This window comes from Salvia splendens, chromosome 11 (assembly GCF_004379255.2).
Source record: "Salvia splendens isolate huo1 chromosome 11, SspV2, whole genome shotgun sequence".
Taxonomy (NCBI): domain Eukaryota; kingdom Viridiplantae; phylum Streptophyta; class Magnoliopsida; order Lamiales; family Lamiaceae; genus Salvia; species Salvia splendens.
Genome location: NC_056042.1, coordinates 1 through 25,152, shown reverse-complemented (window position 1 = coordinate 25,152; position 25,152 = coordinate 1). Strand labels below are relative to the sequence as shown.

At 43.1% G+C, this 25,152-nt stretch overlaps 2 protein-coding genes across 2 annotated transcripts; one reads left to right on the top strand and one right to left on the bottom strand.

The window, feature by feature from the left end:
• Positions 1-8,480: 8,480 nt before the first annotated feature.
• On the bottom strand, positions 8,481-12,718 carry LOC121755177. The gene is made up of 4 exons (XM_042150463.1): positions 12,036-12,718; positions 11,812-11,964; positions 11,664-11,712; positions 8,481-8,762 (listed from the first exon to the last, which is right to left on the bottom strand). The coding sequence occupies exons 1-4, from the start codon at positions 12,280-12,282 to the stop codon at positions 8,723-8,725; spliced, it is 489 nt and encodes a 162-aa protein (XP_042006397.1). The 5' UTR covers positions 12,283-12,718; the 3' UTR covers positions 8,481-8,722.
• A 9,339-nt stretch (positions 12,719-22,057) lies between these two features.
• Positions 22,058-23,209, top strand: LOC121755378 (fatty acid hydroperoxide lyase, chloroplastic-like; the record flags this gene model as incomplete). Its single annotated transcript, XM_042150682.1, has 1 exon — positions 22,058-23,209. A coding segment is annotated over one exon (1,152 nt), but the record flags the coding sequence as incomplete, so codon positions are not given.
• Positions 23,210-25,152: the final 1,943 nt, after the last annotated feature.

Below are 25,152 nucleotides of genomic sequence, written 5' to 3'. Positions count from 1 at the left end.
TCCAGATTGCATGCTCCGTTCCTTATATAGGCGCTGTAGGATCTTCTAGAAACATTCGCAGAAATCTCCATTCTGCCCTTCAGCTTCACGATCCCTCCATCTAGCTGTTTCCTCCGAATTTGCTCACTTATTCACCATAATTGCATGGTCCTTGGAATCCACCTTCTTTGTTCCTCGACCCGTTGAATTCTTCTACACACCTGGCTTAAAACATGTGTTAGACCCCATAATTGTATGAATTCAACCCCTAGACCTATGCATGAAATTAGCCTTATCAAACTGCTCACACTTAAATCGTGCTCGCCCTCAAGCATGAAAGACAAGAAAAAGAAGTAAGGTGAATTTCAATGCACAGTTCCCACGAACGACTCTACGAACAAGACACGAACAGAACACAAACTACTAGACCTACCTACAGACTCACAAAAAGGAAACAACACTTAAAAAAACACACAAGCATGAACTAGTTTCAACTTTTAGGCTATCATCCCCACAAGCTTAAGTTCTATCCGATTGACTACAGTCTTCAAATCCTCCTCCTCCCTTCTTCCACCTAAACGGTCTGTCAGTTTGTCAAGAGAGCCCGTCGATTTCCCAGATGTTAGGTTCGCTCGATCACTCATTCTTCACCAGGGATGTTAGGACCGATTCACTCTTAAGTCAACGACACACCACTGATGCTTCGGGTTATGAGAGTTTCTCCTTTCTACAGTCCCCCTTCCTTTTAATTCCTGGGTCAGGTTACTTATTACTTCATGCTCTTAGGATTCTTTTTTTTTTTTATATTTTATATTCCCCCTTTCTTATATATTCCTTTTTACCCTGGACTTCGACCAGCTTATACCTCCTTTCCCTAGACTTCGTCCAGCTTATACCTCCAATTTTTTAAATTTATTTCCCCCCTGGACTTCGTCCAGCTTATACCTCCTTTTCCTGGACTTCGTCCAGCTTATACCTCTAGGACCCTCTTTTTTTTTTGTTCTCCTTCAGACTCTTCTCCCTAAGCATTCGGTGGTGGCCCCCCCTTTTTACATGTTAGCTTAAAGTGTATAGGCTTATAAGGTAGAAAGGCCTCAAAGTTGACATGCATCCTATCTTCAATCGCTTTTACTAAGGGAATCTTACCTTATTATATCACTAGCTCATGCGACAGACAAAAACATTAAACCTAGACTAGACCTAGAGACTCCTAATCACAAAAACAAATACTACACTCACTCCCTCCCCCTCCCACTTCACTCCAGCTTGTCCCCAAGATATCCCAGTGAAGAGGGGAAACATGGAAGTAAAACCCAGTACAAAACACTCAACAATAAACAAAACAAGATAAGCACAAACAACACAAACTTCTCACACTTAGACTGAATATCGGGCTAAGTGGGAGAAGTGCAACAGACAAAAGCCAAAACATGCATAAAAGAACGACCACTTATCACACTTAGACCAAACATTGGGCTAAGTGTGTGAAAGCACAACACATATATACAAAATAAAACATGCTGGCAAAAAACATATATAAACTGAAAAGAAAGAAGGAAATGAAAGAAAAACCGAAAAGTAAAAGTTACTTGTTCATGGGGATTTACTTTGGAGTCTGGCCCCCGCGGGAGCCAGACCGGGGCGGTACGTACGATCGGGTCACTTTCACTTTCTTTCTTGCCGGTGAATCCGGCTTCTCCTTCACATCCTCACTCGGTTGCTTGGTCAGTTGCTTCTTTACTGTCAGGGTCTTCGATGCCGATGGGGCTAACAGGGGTTTGGACACGGACGGGGGATGCTGGGGAGTCGAACTTCCTTGCCCTGGCTGGGTGGACACTTTGCTGGGTCCAGTAGGCAGTTTCGTCTGGGGCTCGGAGAAGTTCTCCTTTATCCACTTCGTCATCTTCATCATTAACTCGACAGCCTCCGCCATCCGATCGCTGTGGGCCGACGACTTCTTCACCAAATCAGTCACACTGCCCCGTAGGGCCACCATCTCTTCCTTGACCATATTGATTTCTGAATTCATCCATCCTACCTCCGTTCTCATCTCCTCAACTTCAATCTTTGCTGCAGACTTGACAACTTCCGGTTCACGCTTGAATTGGGGTTCCGCTACATCGACTTCGTAGAAACAAACCTCCTTCCCGTGCATGTACAACAACCCCTTGTTGAAAAAGTAGTCAACGTTGAAGATTTCAGGGGGCTCACAGAACACCACCTCAGGGGCCGACTTGGCAATCTTTATAATCGTGTTCCGCTGAAGATAGGCCCCCAAAAGGTGACACGTGTACATGTGTCGGGAAGGGTTGGCGGTCATTTGATGGCATGCCTGAGCTAACCAGTAGCCTAAGTGCACTCGTACTCCCTTGGCCATGCACCAAGTGAAGTATAAATCCGCCGTTGTCAAGGCGGAGTTGGCAGTTCCCATTAGGTTGTAACCGATGAAGGTCTAAGCAAATCGGAGTATGCGATTCTCTATATGAAACCCTTTCGAACACTGGTCTTGAACTGTCCCACCTTCGGGTGGGTGATGAACTCCCAGGCCGATTGTGGTTTGAATCCGGGTGTGAACTTCGGCGCTCCAACCACCCGATCATTCCACAGTCCCTCATCATCCTCCGTGCGCGTGAACAGCCCCATTCGGAGAGACCATTCACGGATACTCATTTCGTGCTCCTCCCCATCACTCTCTGCCTCGCTAGGTCGAGGAGAGTTAGCCTGCTCCGTGTCCATGGGTGCTAGACCCAGTTGTTATCCTTCAGTAGGTGGGACGGGATCACCTATCACGTCCATCAGACTCCGGCGAGCCTGCCTTCTCTTTTCCCTTTCGTTTCTCGGTGAATCTGCCCCTTCCGTCAGATCCACTATCAGATTTACCCTCTCCTAAGCGGGTTCCTGTATGTCTTCAGTAATGGGAGCCTCTGCCTCCCCAGACAAACTAGGGGTTGTCCCCTCGATATAAATAGGGGTTTCCCCCTCGGTCACCTTCTTCTCAGAAACATCAGGGGTCGCCCCCTCCGACTCACCAATAGGGGTTTCTCCCTCAACAGTAACAACCGTATAAGAAATAACAGGGGTTTCCCCCTCAGCAACACCAACAGTAAAAACAGAGGTTTCTCCCTCAACAATTCCCAAAACAGAAACAGGGGTTTCCCCTCCCAAAACTTCACCAGAACAACGGGGGTCTCCCCCTCAGACAACCCAACAACAGAAACATGGGTTTCCCTCTCAAGATCACCGACAGCAGAAACAACAAGGGTTTCCCCCTCAACAACCGCCATCTGTCCCATCTCCGCAACCAGATCTGTCCGTTGTTCCTGCTCTCCACCTACCGTGACTTCTTTTTCCGGTTCGCCAGTAAACGGATCGACTTCTGCATGTACGGTAGACAGTAGGGAAACCGTATCCTCAGGGACTTGAGGTGGTAGTGGTGCAGTGGTTTTGATGGACGTCGACGCGGCAGGTGTGGGCTTCCCCATCATTGACGTGAACAGGGCGAAGGCCTTCATCGCCTCCTCCGGCCTGCCAAACTTCTACATCAACTCTGCCATGAACGTCGTCGCGTTGGAATCGGAAGATCCGGCGGGGTTTCCTGCATTTGATGTGTTTTCCATGGCCTGAATCTGAAAATTTCACAAAGATCTTGGAAGAAATTTCTGGTTAGGGTTAGAAATCGGTGTAATTGCAATGGAGAGAATTTGGGGTTTTTAGTGAGAGAGAAAATTCAGTTTTTGGAAATAAAGAATAAGGAGGGAAAAAAGATATTTTAGGTAGGAATGAGAACGGTTCCAGGCATGATGTAAGCATCCGTACCCCTATCCATAAAGTGATTTTTGAATTTCGAAACCATTTCTCTTCCCTCCCAAACTAACATTTCTCTGCCCCATGTAAACGCTTCCCCCTCGCAATACCACACTTGGACAAAAACAAAAAATTGAAACACCAGGTTCCTAGGTCAAGGATTCACAGGTGACAAAGCAATTTCCCTAAAGAAACCTGGCATTCCGAAAATATTTTTGGAAGATTAGAATTTTTTCTTTGTTTGGATTTTTTTCATTTTCTTTTAAAAAGACGATTAAACTATTTACACATTCGATATAGCACTCTTGAGGAGAAAGATGAGAGATAGAGAAATCAATTTGAGATTTTGTGAAAGGAGTCACGATGGGGGTGAGTAAATGGGTCACCACTTGGGCCAAGACAAATAAAATTAATGGATCAGTTTAAGTATTGGGCTAAGTCCCATTTGAATTTATGGAAAGTATATTTTATGATGGGCCACCTTAAATCGGGCCAAGTAATTAAATGGAAGGATGGGCCAGTGAGCTAATAAAGGACTTGGGGCGAAAATTATTTGTTGGGCCAATAATTTAATTAGAGAGTTGGGCCAATTTCTGATTTGGTGTGAGAAAGTGGGCTAGTTCCGTGGAAGTTACAGTTAGGCTGGAATAATTGATCCTTGGGCCGAAATAAATTAAAGAGGGAGAAGAGCAGTTGGGCCGGATGGAAATAATTTACGAGGGAGCTTGGGATGCAAACTAATTTGGTTTTGAGCCGGAATTCTAATTAAGTTCTTGGGCCATGATTAATTAGGGCATGCCTTCTAATTCTAATTAAAGTTTAGGAATTTTCTTAAGTCTTGTTAGTAAGCGGTGTTGTTTTTTTTAAAAAAAGGTTATCTCCGCGAGTTAAGGGTGGAGTCAGGAGAATTCAAGTTAAGGAGTTTTAAGAGAACGAGGTAGACTTTCTGTTAAAATCACAGTTTTTACGATCAGTATTTTACGGGCTTTCTATTGTGATATATGATTGTGGGCTTTCGAACTAAAGTGTTTTTATGTAGGCTTTCTGTTAAAATCACAGTTTTTACGAATAGTATTTTACGGGTTTTCTATTGTGATATATGATTGTAGGCTTTCGAACTAAAGTGTTTTTATGTAGGCTTTCGAACTAAAGTGTTTTTATGTGGGCTTTCGAACTAGTGTTTTTTTGGTAGGCTTTCAGTTTATTATAAAGTTGTTATGAGAAGTGTTTTTGTGTGTTTTCTATTTAAGATGTGATGTTAAGTGCGTGCTCGCTATTTGACGTGCAGTGTTATGAAAAGTGCTATTTACCTAAAGTGAAAGTGATGTGATATATATGATGTTATGTGTTGCCTTATGAGTGCTTGTGAAGTGTCAGCCTTCGTTGATATTTGTGTTCGGTTCTGACCGATAGAAATGAGTTTTGTTAAAAGTATGTTTACGAGGAAAATGAAGTTTCGGAAGTTTTGAGTTCGGCTTTGACCGACAGAAATGAGTTTTGATCCAAATACGTTTACGAGAAAAAAAGGGATGTTTTAAAAGTTATGTGTTCGGCTTTTGATAAAAGAAAAACAAATGAGTGTATGTTTCAAAAAAGGTTTTACGAGGAAAATAAAGTTGCAAAGGTTATGTCAAGCCATGTTTTGTTTTGAACAATGCCTATCTGACTGCAACGATGAATGGAATTGATGGGTGACCGTGGGAGGTAACCACTTCCCCAGCACTTGAATGGAATGGATTGATGGGTGACCGTGGGAGGTGACCACTTCCCCGGCACTTGAATGTTAAGATATGATGAATGATGAAAGGAACGATGAATGATGAATGGATCGATGAATGAACAAGAGATAGTGAAATCGGGTTTGTCAGATACGGCATATGTTATAGGAAAATAGATCGACAGATCGCTTTTTAAAAAGGAAAAATGAAAATGTTTTAGTGTTCTCGGACCTTTTCCTAAAACCCCGAGTTCACTCAAAGAGTGGCTTGACATAACCAGTTTTTATGAAAATATATTTCGGCACGTGTCCACTGAGTACGCCAAGTACTCAGCCCTGCATATGTTTTAAAAATGTGCAGGTTGAGCAGTGATGACGGCGGGCGGTGTTGAGCATAGACGATGAAGATCCTTCGATAGAATAGTACTCGGATGCGACGTGTCTCCATACACGACGTTATCTGCTCTTGGCTCTTCCGCTGCAATGTAAAAGTCAAGTTTGCGCCCTTTGTATCGTGCACTCTGATATATATTATTTGAGTTATTTCAGTTCAAGTTTCAGTTGTGCCACAGTTTTCCCCTTTCTTCCCCGCTTCTTTCATCCTCCCCTAGTCGCGATCAACCGGGCTTTCTATCCTTAGAAAGTGCGGTCGTGACATTTTAAGGGTCTTAGGAGCTTTGGGAGTTACAAATCTAGGATTGACGCCCCTAGTGTGTGTAATATATGCTTTGTGCCGCATGAGCAAAATTTATGTGACTCGTCCTAATGAAGTATGAATTGTGCTAGGGTGTTGTAGTTGGAATCTGTATAACCATAACTATGAAAGCACATGCCTGGAATTCCCTTATCTCATCTGCTTTATCTCTGTGATTTATCTGCGAAAGTTGTTTATTTATGTTTTTACAAGTTTTTATTTTCAAAAAATTTCAAATCTTTCGGTTTTTCAAATAGTAGAAGAAGCTTAATGGAAGGTAGACAATTTGTGTCTATTTTCCCTATGTTCGATATCCGGTACTGACCTTTAGCTATACTATATATACCCTTTATACTTGCAGGATTATTTAGTGCTAATAAAAAGTGCATCAAGTTTTTGACGCCGTTGCCGGGGATAACATTCACTACGTGATTGATATCTTCAAACGGATTATTTTACTACTTTGGATTTTACTGCTTTTATTTAATTTTTAATTTTTAATGGATTTCTTCGTAGGAATGGATGGTCCATATTGTTACAATGAAGAGCAACAAGGAGGGCACTACGAAGAGTATTATTACCCCCTATTGTACTGATTGCTCTGATTGCTCCGAGCAGTATATGTAAATTATGTGTAGTGTGTGTCGAGTGAGTGTGTATAGTGTGCATAGTGTGTGCGCGCAATGTGTGTAGTATGGAATTTTATTAATAATTAAAAATTCTGAAATTTTAGTTTTATTATAAAATTTTAAAATTATAAAAGTGAGTGATATTAAATTTAAATATAATATAATACTACTATATTTTATAATTAAAAATAAAAAGAAAAGAGAAAAATGAAATGGAATGGCCATTCCCTAGCTAAATGGAAGGAATGATTATTCCCTTGTGGAATGGAATGGAATGGTGATTCTAAGGAAGAAAAATACCAAGTAAAGGAATGAAATGAAGGTAGGAATGCCATTCCATTCCCCCATTCTATACCATCATATCAAGAAGGAGAAAATATTCAATGGTCACGGCATACTAAAGTGGAAATGTGATTTGGTATGTCCTACAAACACATTATTGACAAGTGGAAATAAATAGAGTTCCACTTCCAACTAGATATATTAATTATAGAAACATAGTTAATTTTTCTTAAAAGAAGCATTATAGTTAAATACTGAAACTATACCAAAATATTGGAAATTACATAGTATAATCGACATGAACTAAAAAGTAGTCATAACTTTAATTTCGTTAAATTTAAAATAAATTTACTATATGAATGATTATATAGAGTAATTCTTATTTTATTACATGATTCACTTTAATTATATAAATTTATTATTTATATCTATAACTATATTTTAACATAATATATATATATATATATATATATATATATATATATATATATATATATATATATATATATATATATATATATATATATATATATAGAGTTGTGATCAAATGCAAACTACAAACTGCAATCACACACCATCTTTGTATCTAATCTACCACTGGTAAGGGGTTACTAGGTCAATGTCACCGGGTAGTTCAATTTATGTCAGCGGGGGGTGTATATGGAAATCGTTTTGTGCCAGCAGTTACATACACCCTCATTTCACTCCAATCTGGTATAATCATAACTAGAATTATTTGTAACCGTTCCTAGGCGTGATCACACCATGATGACTCCCTAATTTATCTCCATTCTCCCAAACTACCATTAGTATCATTTTTTGGAAAGTGATTACATTACTCATTCAGCCACAAAACATAACATATCTTAATTATTCAATATTGCAATATAAACTTCGATCTCCTGTTGAAAGTCATATCCCAAATCTTCTCCGACGTGCTTTTTAGTGTTCTTCTCCGGCATAAGGTCAACGTCCTCGTTTGTGTGGAAATGGAAATGTCTTACGAAGCTCAAGGTAGATTCTCTATCGTGTGTACAGTATTCTGCCAATTTGGCCGCTGACATTCCGTGATGACATTCTTGGAGAAGTCAAAATGCGCAAAAATCGAGTAGTCAACTGGCTTTAGTTGTATATTATTTCAATGTCAACTGATTTCAATGCATGATAAATGAGAGGTGCGATGAATAACCGATATTATTGGGATTGCTTAATCTAAACGGATTTTGTGGTTTCAGCTTATAATTTTTCTTGCTTGTGATTTCAGCTTAATCTAAACGGATTTTGTGATTTCAGCTTATAATTTTATCACGCAATCCCTACATTTCAATGTCAACTGGCTTTAATTGTATATTATTTCAATGTCAACTGGCTTTAATTGTATATTATTTCAATGTCAACGCCATATTTTACATATAATTTCATATTCTCTATCGTGTGTACAGAGGTAACGTCAAAATCGAGAAGTCCTCCGAAGCTGAGCTGCCTTACAACATTTTTCTGCCTTTCGTTCAGAGACTTCAGAATGCGCAAAAAAAACGAGTAGTTCTCTTGATCCTTAACTGAGGTCTCTTGGTTTGTGCAGGGACGCCCCCCACAGATTTCCGCTTCCCACATGACTCACCATCGGCTATAGCTTTTCCTTTTGCTAGACGTCTCGCTGATCAAGTTGCAACCATCAATAAGTTAAGTCAATGACCAAAAAATAAAAAAAATAAATAATGTCCATAACACATTCTGCCGCTCATAGGCAAACTTTCACTCGGGCATGAAAACACATACAACAAAACTAGAAATGTTATTGTGAATATGCAACTTGAAATGTCAAAAAATATCTACGAGAACACCCACAAAGGATTAATGCGAGCACCCACAGAAATGTCAACGAGTACTGTCAATTATAACACAAAATAGAAGATTTATTTCATATTATTTCAATGTCAACGCCATCTAACATCATATTGTACATATGATTTCAATGTCAACACCATATAATTTCAATGTCAACACCATATTATTTCAATGTCAACAACATTGAAATAAAAATGTCAACAATAGATTATTTCAAGGTCAAGAGCATATTATTTCAAGGTCAAAATGGACGATTTAATTCATATTATTTCAATGCCAATGCCATCTTACATCATATTTTACATATAATTTCAATGTCAACACCAGCTCTGTACGGAGGAGGTGGACGGACGCGGAGAATGTCGCGCTGTCCAAGGCGTGGGTGAGTGTTTGCGACGATCCTCTCGTTTCGAACAACCAGAGGATCGTCAACTTGTGGGGCAAGATAGCAGCAGCCTACCAGAGGTTTTTCCCGGAGGGGAAGCGATGCACCGGGGAGGATTGCCGGAAGGGGTGGGACCGAATCAGGGCTGCAGTCTCCCGAATTTTGGGCTTGTACACCAACGCCCTCCGCATGATGAGCAGTGGCCAAACGGAGGAAGACTGCAGGAGGATAGCGGAGAAAGCCTTCCTCCTGAAGGGGGTGTATAAGGACTTCACCTACTGGAACTGCTATCTTGTGCTGAACGACTCCGAGAAGTTCCGAGTAGGTGTCGACGCTGGCTGACCGAAGAAGCAACGACTGAACTATACCGGTGATTTCAGCGGCAGCAGCGGTGGTTCCCACGACCTCCCCGAGACGGCCCAGGAGGTCCCGACCCCTCGTTCGTTCGCTCGCCGAACTCGCCCGGTTGGGCACAAGCGGGCTCAACGGGAGGCGAGGGGGGTCGCCGGGGGTTCCCAGGAGGTCCAGTCGGCATCCCCCCTTGGCCAATCCACAACGGATCTCAAATTCTTCGCGCGTCAACAAACGCGCGCTCAGATGGTCAAGACAATGGCCGAATGGCGGGCGGCGGTGGACCCCGTGGAGAAGAGTTTGCTTCAAACATTGCTCCTGAGCATGCAGGAGGATTTGGAGGCGGCACGGAGGGAAGCCGCCGGGAGTAGAGGCGGCGGCGACGGAGGCGGAGGCGATGGTGCCGACAACGACGGAGGAGACGACGACGGAGACGACGAGTGAATTATTGTATTTTTTGTTAATTATTGTAATTTTTTTAAATTATTGTACTTTTTAAAATTTTAATAGTATTATTAATATTTTCCGTATATGTCTCATAAATTAAATTCCGTATATTGTGTGATTGTTAATTATTTCATTTTTATATAATTGTTATTAGTGATGTGGCTGGACTATTTATGATGTGGCTAGGCTATGACTGAGCTATTTATGATGTGGCAGGAGGATTTTTAGTGTTGATGATGTGACAAGAGGAGTTTGTGGCTAGGCTATGGCTGGGCTATTGCTATTGTGGATGGCCTAACGGAGGGTATGTCCAAATATTTTGGTGGTGGAACTTTGATGTTTTGATTATTGGAAGTCAACTTAAGCGGGAATCTAATTATGGTGTGCCCATTTCTTCATTGTTTTACCATTAATAGTACATAACCACATCGGAAACTTAAAATTTTAAATACGATTCCATGTCTTTCTCTTGCATTGATTGAGATTTGAATTGCATACTGTATCTTATTTGGTGATGTTTCGCTGAGTGGTTTGTTTAATTTTTGCTTATTCGATCGTTATTAAATAAATTAGTTTGTAAGTTTTGGATTTTGGAGTGAGAAATCTCATCCAAATAATTGAAATTTGAAAACGTATAGTACTATTTAGAATGAGAATAATGGGAGGTTAGTGGGAAATAATTGATGATTAAGGCGTGTGAATGTGAATAGAGAAGAGTGGAGAGTGGGGTTGAAAAAGAAACATTTATGCGTCTTGAAAACAACTACCACTCTCCCCCACTACTACTACTACTTTCTTCCTCCAAATTCTACACGAAGAGAGATGGGCCTTACCAGAATAATGGCTGCCATCAGCAAGAAGAAGGCCTCTCGCGTAGCCGACGAAGAATTGGCAGCTGCCGGAGCTCCAAAATCAGCGTCTACCTGGAACCACGGGGCTTCTTTCTTCTGCGCCATCATGCTAGCTCCTTTCTCTCTATTCTCTTGCCTCTCCCGTCCCCGTATCAATGGCCCCGATGGCGTCTGGGCATCCGCCGAGATGTCACAGACCTCATCCGAGCTCACTCATCTCATGGTTCGTGACAGCTTGCGCTATGCCATCCTCATGTGATCTCACTTTTATATAGTATATATATGTTGATGTTGCCCACACTAATAAACCAGCTATTTTGTTTTTCTCTCTCTTTCTTCCCTAGCTAGCGCATCACTACTTGTGAAGTTTAAAAGATATTTTGTTGGTATATAATTTTGTATTTGGTATTCGTATTCTTGCTATGATTGATTAAATTTCTGAATTATAGTGGAATTTTTTTTACCTTGTGATTGAAATGCAAATCAAAAGATGAAAAAGGTCTGATTCTTGTATAATGTTTATGTAGTTATGTAATGCTAAATAACAATGAACATTAAGCCATTACTATATAATAAAAGAATGCAACTTTATGATATGAGTATCTATTTTGCAGCAGAGATGGAGAGTAGTGATTTGTTGCATTGAGGTATGTAGAGAGTTTACTAGTAGTTTGACCTGAGATGGTCTAGTATACATTTGTTGCCTGTTAGGTGCTCTACAAGGCCTATCATGGAGAGGAGAGGAAGTTATTGTTAGCTGAATACATATAGACATTGAGAAAAAGATGATGATGATGATGATGCTGCTGTTTAGACACAAGTACCTTGAGTATAATGTCGACAATCATGGGACCCGACAAGGAGGTGAGTTTCCCAGGTGGGGTTGAATGTGTGGACATCTGCATCTTCTTTGGTATAGCCTACAAACCAACATTTCCTCTGAGGAAGTTTTGAGAGCTTCCTCACCAGAATAGCTCCTGCTTTTACTTAATAAATGTTAGAAGATGCTCAAATTTAAGATAAGAATGAAAGATCGCTGGATTGGTACCAGGTATTTTTGTATGAGATAAGGCAGCAGCAGCCAGCCATATACTTTCAGGATCCTGTGGCTGAAAGTCATATACTGTAAGAGGATAAGAAGAGGAAGAGGGTTTGGTGATGACCATGAAATGCTGCAAATCCCATAAATTGAGAGAGAAGAGCAGCTGAGCAGGTCCCTTCAAGGCCACAGCTGCTACGTATACTTCATCTCTGCTGCGGCACCCTGCACCTGAAAATGCCCTCACCGCCCCCATCCCTGCTCCTATCTCTTTTCCAAACCCTTCATATACATGTGGATGTGGTTGTAAATAAGTATTTCCTAGTATTTCCTATCTACAGATTCGTCTTTTTATACTTTTTTGGCTTTTTGGTCAATGTGTTCATCTCATAGCTTCTCTATCATTTAATTCAACCCTTGCAAAATATAGTAGTATGTCCTAATATTAAGATCATTCGTATCACAAGCACGAGGTAGATGAGATTATTCAAGATTGATTTTGTTAACCAAATGCGTCTCACAACATCAAGCTTGACTAGTTAGTTAAGTTAGTTGTGCATGAGGGTGTACGTGAGGTTGAGCGCATGGGATCACGGCTCGGTTGGAGTTAGTTAGAGTGGGGTATATATATGCATTCATACACACTTCTAGCATGATCAAGAAATCAAGAAGAGATACACATATTGAGAGAGATCGAGAGAAAGAGAGAGCTCTGTAATTCTTGCTCAAGAAGAAGTGAGGAGCGTCGACCTTGAAGTGTTGATTTGAAGAGAGTTCACTCATTGATCTTAGCTTTGGTTAGTTCATCTTGCTACTGAGATTTAGCAGAGGAATCTTGTATAGAAGCTGTATAGATTGTGTAGTTTCATCGTTGATTTGCATTGTAATCTCGGTTTACTTCATCAATACAACATACTCGAGTTCTCCTGTGGATGTAGATCAAATTGATCGAACCATGTAAACGATGTGCATTGTTGTTCTTGTGCGTTTGGTTTAGTGTGTGTTGATTGCTATTTCAAACGTGGAATTTTACAAATTGGCGCCGTCTGTGGGAATAGGAGACGACGACAATGGCTGGCGCACAGTTTGACTTTGAAAAATTCACGGGGAAGAATGATTTTGGTTTGTGGAAAGTGAAGATGAAGGTCGTGCTTATATAGCAAGGGCTATGGGAAGCAATGAAGTACAAGACTCCAGATAAAGATACGAATCTTGATGATAAAGATGAGATCAAGAAGCTTGACATGATGGAGAGAGCCCATAGTGCTATAATGTTGAGTCTGGGAGATCGAGTGCTAAGGGAGGGTTTAGGGTTTAGGGTTTTTTTTCTCAAACACCATCACGGCCGGGGGTTAAGGCAGACCCCCAACCTGTCTATATAAAAAAACATCCAAGAAACATACATCAACCAAGTCCAAAAGTGACTCGGTCCTCACAAGAGTTACAAATCACAAGAGCTAACAAAGCTACAATGGTATCCCCACAGACCGGGTACTACCCATCTAACAATCGAGAGATCTAAAGAGAAAAGAACCATAAAAACATGATAATCACAAGGATGATGGCCAAGGGATCCAAAGGGAAAATAAGAAACCATAAGTCAAAACCACGAACCAAGTGTACAAGTCATCCATCTCGATATCTGAATCTGAAGTTCGGATAGCCCAACTGGTCCATCCTCACGAGCGACTTCAAATACCGAGGCGTTGAATCCGCATCATAGAAGGTGATGGCAGGGGTCTGGGCCGCCCTACCTGCCAGGAAATCGGCTGGCAGGTTGCTCACATCCGCTGCTCCCCCGCATCTCGATAGATGTGAGAGAACCTGACCTGCAGTTGTGAGAGCAAAATGCGAATACGAGCCATGTGATGTCTCACATCCGCTGCTCCCCCGCATCCTGAAGTGAACACCGCGACCACTGCTGCTGCATCCATCTCGACCCAAACCTGCGATGAGAACTCCATAGCCATTGTCAACCCGGGAAGAAGAACCCTTGCTTCCCATAGGGTTTAGGGTTTTTTTTTAAAAATTAAACCTTATACAAGGGACGAAATTACAAATAAACTCCTATACTATTAAACCTTATACAAGGGACGGAATTTCATGCATAGGTCTAGGGTTTTAATTCGTAAAATTTCTGGGTCTAACGCACGTTTTAAGCCAGGTGTGTGAAGATTTTCGCCAGGTCCACGAAAGGAGGAAGACAGTTGCGTGGACCTAGGAAATAGGTGAATGAGTGGACATTATGCGGAAAATTGCTTGACGGAGGAAGCCTCGGAGTTGAAGGGTAGAATAGAGATTTCTACGAAGACTCTAGAAGGCTATGTCCGCGTCTATAAAAGGCAGAAGCATGCACGCTGGAGGGGTCTTCTCGGTTGGAGAGCTCGCTAACAGCCGGTAGCTTAGTTCACTTTTCACACACTTGGGTTCTTTTCGTGGGGAGATTCAGGGGTGTCATGCACTGGGGTTCACTTTGAGCTTTCATATATTTTCGATTGGGTTGTAACACCGTCCTTCAGTGGGGGTGAAGAAACAATTTAATTTACACTTTCATACTTTGCTGATTTTGCCGAGCTTCGCTGCTCGAAGCTCGGACCTCTGTTTGCTTTTGCTGAATATTCTCTTATTTTAATGCAAGTTTGATTTTCTGTTACGTCTGTCATGTTGATTTCTGGAATTTTGGAGTTGGATTGTTCGAACTGGGTGCGTTTCGCAGTTGTTTTCTGAATTTATGCAGGTTTGTGGTTGGATCGGGGTTTGGAGAAACCCCTGCCTAAGTCAACTGAACCATTTTTCCTCGATCCAGAGCCGGAGTTGGAGAACGAGGCAATAAGGGAGGAAACTGGAGAATTCTCAGCTGAAAGCTCTATCGGAGCAGGGAAGCGACTAAAGCCTTTCCCAAGCCGGGGGGAAGCTAAGAAGAAAAAGGAAGAGCTGGTGGATTTCATGGATATTTTTGGGAAATTGGAGATTAATCTACCATTCTTACATGCTTTGAAATTGCCGGTGTTTAGCAAGTTCATCAAGGAATTTATAGCTGGGAAGGCTAGACCTAGTGGGAAAATTTTGATCGGTGAGAACATCTCTGTAGTGATTCAAAAGCGGAGGATGCCTTCGAAATGCAATGATCCAAGTATGTTTACCTTACCCATCTCAATTGGTGATGTGAAAATCGAGCATGCTATGTGTGATTGTCACGACCGCCCATACTAGGGTTACCACAAACGCGGCGATCGTGACCAACATGCATGGACAACGTCTTTAAAAAGAAACTTAATTAACTTAAAGGCAGAAAAAAAACAATTTTGTTTTAAATAAAAAAGTTTAAGGTTAAAATTGTACTATTAATTAGAAATGACCCAAATAACTTCTAAAGTAAAACATTTAATTTAATTCACAGAAAACACCATTTTCAAAGACAACGTAATTACTTGGTTAAAACCTAACACAACCATACATGCTCAAAACACAATACGGAAACGATTTAAGTCTTGAGACATAGTTAATAATATAGCAGCGGAAAAAGGTTTAAAAAGAGAGTCAAGGATCACGCCTATTTATGAAGACACAACGCATCCTAAGGCTAGCTCAACATCCTCCGCAACATCCTGCTCAACCTGCACATAAGAAAAATAATATGCAGGGCTGAGTACTTGTTGTACTCAATGGGCTCATGCCGAAAACATTTTTAATACTCCCTCCGTCCCGCACTACTTGCACTTATTTCCTTTCTGGGCGTCCCAAGTTATTTGCACTCTTTCCATTTTTAGTAACAATTTATACCTACAACCGTAATTGTTGACTTTGTCTATCACTCATTCCTTAATCTCCCTGCCCAAAAGGAAATGTGCGAGTAGTGCGGTACGGAGGGAGTATAATTATGTCATCCATACCAGTGATCTCGAGTTTTAGATAGCAAGAAAATATCACGAGAACACAAAATATTTCAAGTCTAGCCAGACAATTTATCTCCCCACTTTTCACATCAATCCATCAATCACAATCATCATATCGCAGTGCGACGAAAGTGTGGCCACACTATTCGCCCACGAGACCGTCCGACTAGCAAGGACGGCTCACGATCCCACCAGTGTACTCAGCCTGATAGGGTTTGCAGCCCTACTCAGACCCGAATTCGTTTCACAACACCGCCCTATAGCCTAACGGAGCAAGCTCAGACGAACTAGGCATCAGACAACAATCTCACAAACAAAAACATAGCATGACATAACAGTTAAACCACCCTTATAACACCACGTAATATTTTCAGAAAATAAAGAGGTTTGAAAAGAAAGCTCACCTCGTTCGCTTAACAATTCACAACCCAACTTATGGCAACTCTCGTTCCCCGAGTTCACGAATACACAATCACCCTTGTAAATGACAACACAAGTCAGCCTTCCACCAAAAACACATTACTATGCATGTCCTATCGTTTCTCTCTCATCGTTTTTCTCAATTACCCAACCCCAACATACGTCACAAAGATGGAAAGACACACCATAATATATTTCAACTTATCTCACGTGATCACATCATTAAACACGTTCCTTGGACATACATGCATCATATAATACTTTTAAACTTGAAAATAAGAGTTATTTTAACAAGGCAGAAAACTGGCAGAACTGTGCGACCGTTTTGTAAAAATCACTATAAATTCACCCGACCTCATATGAAGCTAAATTTTGGTCACAACATAGAAGACACATTCAAGTTCATCCATACAAATTTTCACACTGAAATCACGTCATTAATCAGCCATATCAAATACTAAACTCTCTGGTCGGAACATAAAATTTCTGACAGCACTGCGCAGATCATTTGAAAAATTCACCATAAATTTATCCAATGCCCAAAAAGGCTGAAAATTTTAAACGACTCAGAAGACACTTCATATGTTCATATAGTTCAAGAATCACATCATTCAGAGGTCATTTGGTCGGTCAAACAGAAAACGAAACATTCTTGGCGAGAACACAAGTTTCTGGCAGATTTGCGCAGTCCTCTTCAAATATTTATTAAAAATTCATTTTTCGACAAAAAGGGATAAAATTCACACGAGACATAGAAAACACCTTGGAGTTTACTCAGTAAAAATTTCATATCAAAATTCGATCGTTTGATTGGTCAATTACAGATCAGAAGCTACTGGTCGTACGCCACAGATTTCAGGTTCATAGTTTCGAAAATAGGGTTTTCCTCTTCCATCGAACAAACACCAATTTTTCATGCTTGAAACACACAATGTCACGACCGCCCTTCTAGGGTATAATAAATGCGGGTGATCGCGACTTAAACAGACTTAAATATAACAAGGAAAATAGACTAGGGTTTCATCAATAAGGCTTGACCAACATATTAAACGAGCAATTAAGTATAAAACAAGATGAGGGCTCGGGTTTAAATAATGAGTTGGGCCAGACATTAATATTAATGGAAAAGATTAAGAGTTTGACATTATCCAACAAGACTTTAAAATATTCAATAACGGAATAAATTCAAGTTCAAGCCCAATTGCTAATAAGTAAAAGAAATATCGCAGCGGAAAACGACCAAGAGAAAGAGTGAAGTCATGTGTGAAGACACGACGACACTCGGAGTTTCAAGACCATATTATCATTTTGTTTAATTTGCTCAACACCGCCAACCGCTCGTCGCCGCTCAACCTGCACATAAGGAAAACATATGCAGGGCTGAGTACTTATAAAATACTCAGTGGACTTATGCCGAAAACATTTTTTTTAATAAAGATATAGTTTATCATGCCATACGTAAGTAACCATCGGGGTTTAGCTTTAGAAAGGCCCGAGGCACTCAAATCATTTCCCATTGTAAAATTCGACTGATCAGTCATTTTCCCATAGACAATAGCCATATCTGCCAATACATGACAAGGAATGCGGCCGCAAACCAGGTCACTAGACCGGCCAGCCCGTACGCTAGCACACGATCTACCATAGGTGTACACTAATCCAAGTAGGGTTTGCGGCCCTACGAGGACCCGAATTCGATTTATATAACAGTGGCAACAGCCACATCAGATAGGCACGTTAAAACAAATCACGGCATGATAAATACTTTAAACCACCCTTATAGCTCCACAATCATACGTAAAAGAGTTTAGTAAAAGAAAGCCCACACATAGTGTAGGGTAGAAAAGAAGCCCACCTCGACCGTTTAGATACCAACTACTGCCTTTCCTTTGTTATCACGCTTCGCGCACGAGTTATCACCTTTAGATAATGTATATATCTTATCAGTCACAACCATTGACTTAATATTATGCATGTCCCTATCGTTTTCTCTTTTCCCATCTTTGAACAACACATCATGTCATCACATATATCAATCATGTATATCACTTATAACAACATAGTGTTTTTGTAAAGGTAGAAATCCGGCAGCACTGCGCAACCATTTTATAAAAATTATTAAAATTCACCCGACTTCCGTTGGGGCTAAAATTTTACCACAACGCAGTAGACTCATCAAATAACTTCCAGTTTAAAAATCATGTTAAAATAAAGTTTTTAGGTCAGTCAAATAGAAAACGTAACTCACTGGTCGAGAAAACACTTTCTGTCAGAAATGCGCAGTCAACTTTAACAATTCACCATAAATTCATCTTTCGTCCAAATGAGTTGAAATTCGTACACAATACATAAGACATCATTAAGTTTACTCAGGATAAAGAATCGATCAAATCGGAGTTCATTTAGTCGGTCAAATACATGTCGGAACATACTGTCCAAACTTACAGCTTTTCATGCCTTTAAAAATTCGAATTAGGGTTTATCCCTATTTATTCAAAATCAACTTTTTCATGGTTTTAACACAAAAACATGCTCGAGAGAGTCCTTATACTCATGTTTTCGTAACATCATATATCATTCACCATAGATTCATTAAATCATCAAACAATTCATTCAAAACGCAAATCACACATCCAATGGTCGCTCATTCAGAAGGCAAACTCGCCTAATCTGGCCCTCAAGCTAGACATGGCTAAGGCCTATGATCGAGTGCAATGGCCTTTCCTCCTCCTGGTGCTTCAGAGGATGGGATTCCCGCCGGGATGGGTGAGTATGGTGGATCGATGCATCTCTTCATGCTGGTTCTCAGTGCTCGTGAACGGGGCTCCGGCAGGTTTCTTCCAGTCTACCAGGGGACTTCGCCAGGGAGATCCGTTATCGCCGTCACTGTTCGTGCTTGCTGCAGATTATCTTTCGAGGAGCTTGAACAGGCTTGTTGACACATATCCCGATATGGAGTATAGATGTGCAAGGCGCGCGCCGGCCATATCCCATTTGTCTTATGCCGATGACGTTATCATTTTTGTCAGGGCGCACAGACAGTCCGTGGAGAGGCTGGTTCATTGTCTCGAGCACTATTCTGCCGTGTCGGGTCAGATGGTGAACAGGGGAAAGAGTCATTTCTACCTCTTTGAGAAGTTCGACGCTTGGGCGGCTGAGGTGGCAGAGGCGAGTGGATTCCAGCAGGGATTCCTCCCTTTCACCTACCTCGGTGTCCCTATCTATAAGGGGGGGCTGAAGGCCGGCTACCTTTTAGATATCCGACAGAAGATGGTGGACCGAATTCACAGCTGGTCTCACAGACATCTTTCTCTTGGAGGGCGCCTCGCTCTGATCAAGAGCACCCTTGTAACCATCCCTCTTCACATCTTCCAGGTCCTGAAGCCATATCAGTATTGGATGAGGGAGTTGGAGCAGATCTTGGCCCGGTTCTTTTGGGGCACGGTTGGGGAGCAGAGGAAGATTCACTGGGTTAGCTGGAAGAAGAAGATTTGTCTGCCGTTGGATGAGGGAGGCCTCGGCATCCGTCGTTTCCGCGAGGTCGTCAAAGCTTTCAGCATCAAGCTCTGGTGGAGATTTCTCGCGCAGGATTCACTTTGGGCGCAGTTTACCATGCGCAAGTATTGTTTCCATGCTGGTCGTGCTTTCATTTCTCCTTACTCTGTGCATGATAGTCCTATTTGGCATCGTCTCACGGACATTAGGGGTCAGGTTCATGGTCTCATTAGGTGGTCCCTAGGCGAAGGGCGGATTAGTTTCTGGGATGACGTGTGGGTCGGGGATCTCCCCCTTAGGACCTATTGTCCGCCCGGGACTGATCTTCCTGCCGCTGAGGTCTCTAGATTTTGGCATGATCATACTTGGCATGTTGAAAAACTGCATGATTATCTGGCTTTGTATGGTGTGCCTTTGCATGTGTTGGATCTTATCAGGGTTGTTCCGATTGAGGTGGGCAGGCGGGATGTGATGCGATGGAGCATCACTGGCGATGGCGAGTTCTCGACGGCCTCAGCTTGGGAGCTCATCCGGACACGGTCCCCTAGACATTTCGGACTTCGCATGGTTTGGAATGCTGGGCTGACCCCTACCATCTCTGTCTTCATCTGGCGCCTCCTCCTCCAGAGGCTCCCTGTTGAGTGTTATGTTCAGGCCCGTGGTATCTCTCTTGCATCCAAGTGTCTCTGTTGTGTCTCTTCTTTTTCAGTCGAGTCGTTTCAGCATTTGTTTGTGTCGAGTCCTCTGGCGAGATCGGTTTGGGATTACTTTGATGGCTGGTTCCCTTACATCAGCACACACATTCACACGTGCACTGATATTGCACATAGATTAGGTTTTTGGTGGAGGTCCTCTCACAGGGCCACCGCCTTGCACATCAGCTTCATCATTCCCTGTTTGGTATACTGGTTTATCTGGACGGAGAGGAATAGCTGCAAGCATCGCGGCATTTCTTTTCGTTCTTCACATGTTATTTGGCAGGTTGTTCGGCACCTGAGGATCTTGGTGGCGGCGGGTGTGCTAGTCCCCCTTCATTGGCGCGGTTGCACCCCGGCCGTTGACTTCATGCCTTTGGCTCCTCCTCGCCGGCGAGTTCTGAGGTCCCTGCAAGTGCTTTGGCATCCACCCGACGATCCTTGGGTGAAGCTGAACACCGACGGGGCCTTTACTAGCTCGACGGGACAGGCAGGCGGTGGGGGAGTGGTTCGGGGCTCAGACGGTTCTCTCTTGGGGGCCTTTTGTACGCCTCTCGCAGCTGGGTCGGCCTTCGAGGCGGAGCTTTTAGCTCTTCTTCACGGGCTGACACTGGCTATGCAGTTTTCCTCGCATGTCTGGGTCGAGATGGATGCGGCAGCAGTGGTCGCGGTGTTCACTTCAGGACGCAGAGGAGCAGCGGATGTGAGACATCACATGGCTCGCATTCGTACTTTGCTCGCACAGATACAGTTCATGTTCTCTCACATCTTTCGAGAGGGCAACCGACCAGCAGACTTTTTGGCAGGTAGGGGGGTCCAGACCCCTGCCATCACCTTCTTCGATGCGGATTCAGCGCCTCGGTATTTGAAGTCGCTCGTCAGGATGGACCAGTTGGGCTATCCGAACTTCAGATTCAGATATCGAGATGGATGACTACTTCACTTGGTTCGTGGTTTTGATTTATGGTTTTTTTATTTCCTTTGGATTTGGCCCGCTCTTGGCCATCATCCTTGTCCTTTTTATGATGTATAGCTTTGTTATGTTTATTCTCTCTTTAGTTAGATGGTTAGTACCCGGTCTGTGGGGATACCATAGTAGCTTTGTTAGCTCTTGTGTTTTGTATCTCTCGTGCGGACCGAGTCACTTTTGGGCTCGTCTGATGTATGTTCTCTTGGTGATTTTTGATATATACAGGTTGGGGGTCCGCCTTAACCCCCCGCCGTGATGGTGTTTGAGGAAAAAAAAAAAAAAACCCTAAACCCTGAACCCTAAACCCTAAACCCTAAACCCTGAACCCTAAACCATCCAAGCCCCTTGGCCTAGCGGTAAAGGGTGCTGGATACCGCGTCCATCCTGGAGGTCTCGAGTTCGAACCCTGGGTGGCGTAATTTGTCTTTCCTCCTTGTTATTGGAGTTGATTTGTAATTTCTTCCTTCATATATATGATATAAATATATGAAGTTAATTTTTTAAAAAAAAAAAAAAAAAAAACCCTGAACCCTAAACCCTAAACCCTAAAACCCTAAATCGAACGTCCTCGTCGGCGATTTCATGCCTAGCGTCAATTACACCGGCGGAATCAGGGTTTGTGCTTATCTGGATACTGCAGAAACCAAGCATGGACAAATCAAAGATTTTGCCAAAGACATCTTAAGACGAAGCTCGAGCACATGGGTTTCGTCCATGACCACCACCCTCGACGCGATGTGGGATTCCCTCGAATCCCAACTCGCCGCTGCCGGAGACGGAAGCTCCGCCAGCTACATCTTCCCTCTCCAAGAATTCCTATTCTCCTTCCTCAGCCTCACCCTCCTCGGTGCCGACACGTCCGCCTTCCCGGAGATCAAGAAATCCGGCCACATAATGATCGACAAATGGCTCGCCGTGCAGCTCCTCCCCACAATAAGCATCAATGTCGTGCAACCCCTCGAGGAGATCTTCCTCCACTCATTCTTCTACCCTTTCTGGCTCGTCAAATCCGATTACCAAAAGCTCGCGAATTTTGTCGAAAAAGGAGCCGGGGAAACACTGGCGAGGGCGCAAACCGAGTTCAAGCTCACCAAGGAGGAAGCCATCCACAACCTCATCTTCATGCTCGGGTTCAACGCGTTCGGAGGGTTCTCCCTCTTCTTCCTTTCGCTCCTCAGCAGCCTCAGCGAGCAGAAGCCGAGCGTGCAGGAGGAGCTGAGGAAGGAGGTGCAGGAGAAGCTCTCGAACAACATCCTTAGCTTCGAGACGGTGAGGGAGATGGACCTGGTGAATTCGTTCGTGTACGAGACACTGCGTTTGAATCCACCTGTCCCACAGCAGTTCGGCCGAGCTCGAAAGAACTTCGACCTCAGCTCGCACACCACAGTGTACGAGATCAAGAAAGGCGAGCTGCTGTGTGGCTTCCAGCCACTAGTGATGAGGGATCCTAAAATATTTGAGAATCCAGAGGAATTTGTGTACAACAGATTCTCAAAGAAAAGAGGCGGAGAGGAGTTACTTGAATACCTGTTCTGGTCGAACGGGCCGCAGATGGGGACTCCGGGCCCATCGGCCTCCAACAAGCAGTGTGCGGCCAAGGACGCCGTGCCTCAAACTGCGGCTGTGTTTCTTGCTTACCTGTTTCAGAGATATGATGAGATCTCCATTTCTTCTGGTTCAGTCACTGCTCTCAAAAAGGCAAAGTGACAGCACAGCGGCTACGCTGTATATGATGATGTATCGTCACACAGTACGACGTCTATTTTCGTCAACTTTTGTCAATGTATGAAAGAGACACGGCAAAATAATATGTTTACCAGTTCAAAAAAAAAATACCCTAAACCCTAAACCCTAAACCCCTAAACCCTAAACCCTAAACCGTTGGAGGTGAAGCGTCTTACCCCGTAGGTGCGCTTCGTTGTCATTCTGGGCCCACAGGCCCAAGGAGAAATTAATCCCCAAATCTGCACTTCCTAGGATTCGAACCTGCGACCTCCTAGGAAGTGAAAGCTCCCTGATATCAACTCCCAAGCCACATCGGAGGGTCCGAGTCACATCGGAGGGTAGATGGGGAACCATCGTCGATCCTCCTTAAAAAAAAAAAAAAAAAAAAAAAAAACCCTAAACCCTAAACCCAAGACTGCTTTTCGCACTCGTTATGGCCACTGTGAATTCGTCGTGATGTCATTTGGGCTGACCAACGCCCCAGCCGTTTTCATGGACTTAATGAACCGAGTTTTCCACGAGTATCTTGACAAGTTTGTGTTAGTCTTCATCGACGACGTGTTGGTATACTCGAAGAACGAGGAAGAACATAGATGGCATCTACAAACAGTGTTGGAAACGTTGCGAAAGGAGAAGCTTTATGCCAAGTTCAGTAAGTGTGAGTTCTGGTTGACTCGAGTGAACTTTCTTGGTCATGTTGTGACGGCAAATGGAATTCAAGTAGACCCAGCAAAGGTCGAGGCCGTGCAGAATTGGAAATCGCCGAAAATGCCAAGTGAAATCCACGGTTTCTTGGGATTGGCGGGATATTATCGACGATTCATTGAGGGTTTAGGGTTCAGGGTTTTTTTTTTTTTTTTTTTTTTTTTTTTCCTCAAACACCATCACGGCGGGGGGTTAAGGCGGACCCCCAACCTGTATATATCAAAAATCACCAAAAGAACATACATCAGACGAGCCCAAAAGTGACTCGGTCCGCACGAGAGATACAAAACACAAGAGCTAACAAAGCTACTATGGTATCCCCACAGACCGGGTACTAACCATCTAACTAAAGAGAGAATAAACATAACAAAGCTATACATCATAAAAAGGACAAGGATGATGGCCAAAAGCGGGCCAAATCCAAAGGAAATCAAAAAACCATAAATCAAAACCACGAACCAAGTGAAGTAGTCATCCATCTCGATATCTGAATCTGAAGTTCGGATAGGCCAACTGGTCCATCCTGACGAGCGACTTCAAATACCGAGGCGCTGAATCCGCATCGAAGAAGGTGATGGCAGGGGTCTGGACCCCCCTACCTGCCAAAAAGTCTGCTGGTCGGTTGCCCTCTCGAAAGATGTGAGAGAACATGAACTGTATCTGTGCGAGCAAAGTACGAATGCGAGCCATGTGATGTCTCACATCCGCTGCTCCTCTGCGTCCTGAAGTGAACACCGCGACCACTGCTGCCGCATCCATCTCGACCCAGACATGCGAGGAGAACTGCATAGCCAGTGTCAGCCCGTGAAGAAGAGCTAATAGCTCCGCCTCGAAGGCCGACCCAGCTGCGAGAGGCGTACAAAAGGCCCCCAGGAGAGAACCGTCTGAGCCCCGAACCACTCCCCCACCGCCTGCCTGTCCCGTCGAGCTAGTAAAGGCCCCGTCGGTGTTCAGCTTCACCCAAGGATCGTCGGGTGGATGCCAAAGCACTTGCAGGGACCTCAGAACTCGCCGGCGAGGAGGAGCCAAAGGCATGAAGTCAACGGCCGGGGTGCAACCGCGCCAATGAAGGGGGACTAGCACACCCGCCGCCACCAAGATCCGCAGGTGCCGAACAACCTGCCAAATAACATGTGAAGAACGAAAAGAAATGCCGCGATGCTTGCAGCTATTCCTCTCCGTCCAGATAAACCAGTATACCAAACAGGGAATGAAAAAAA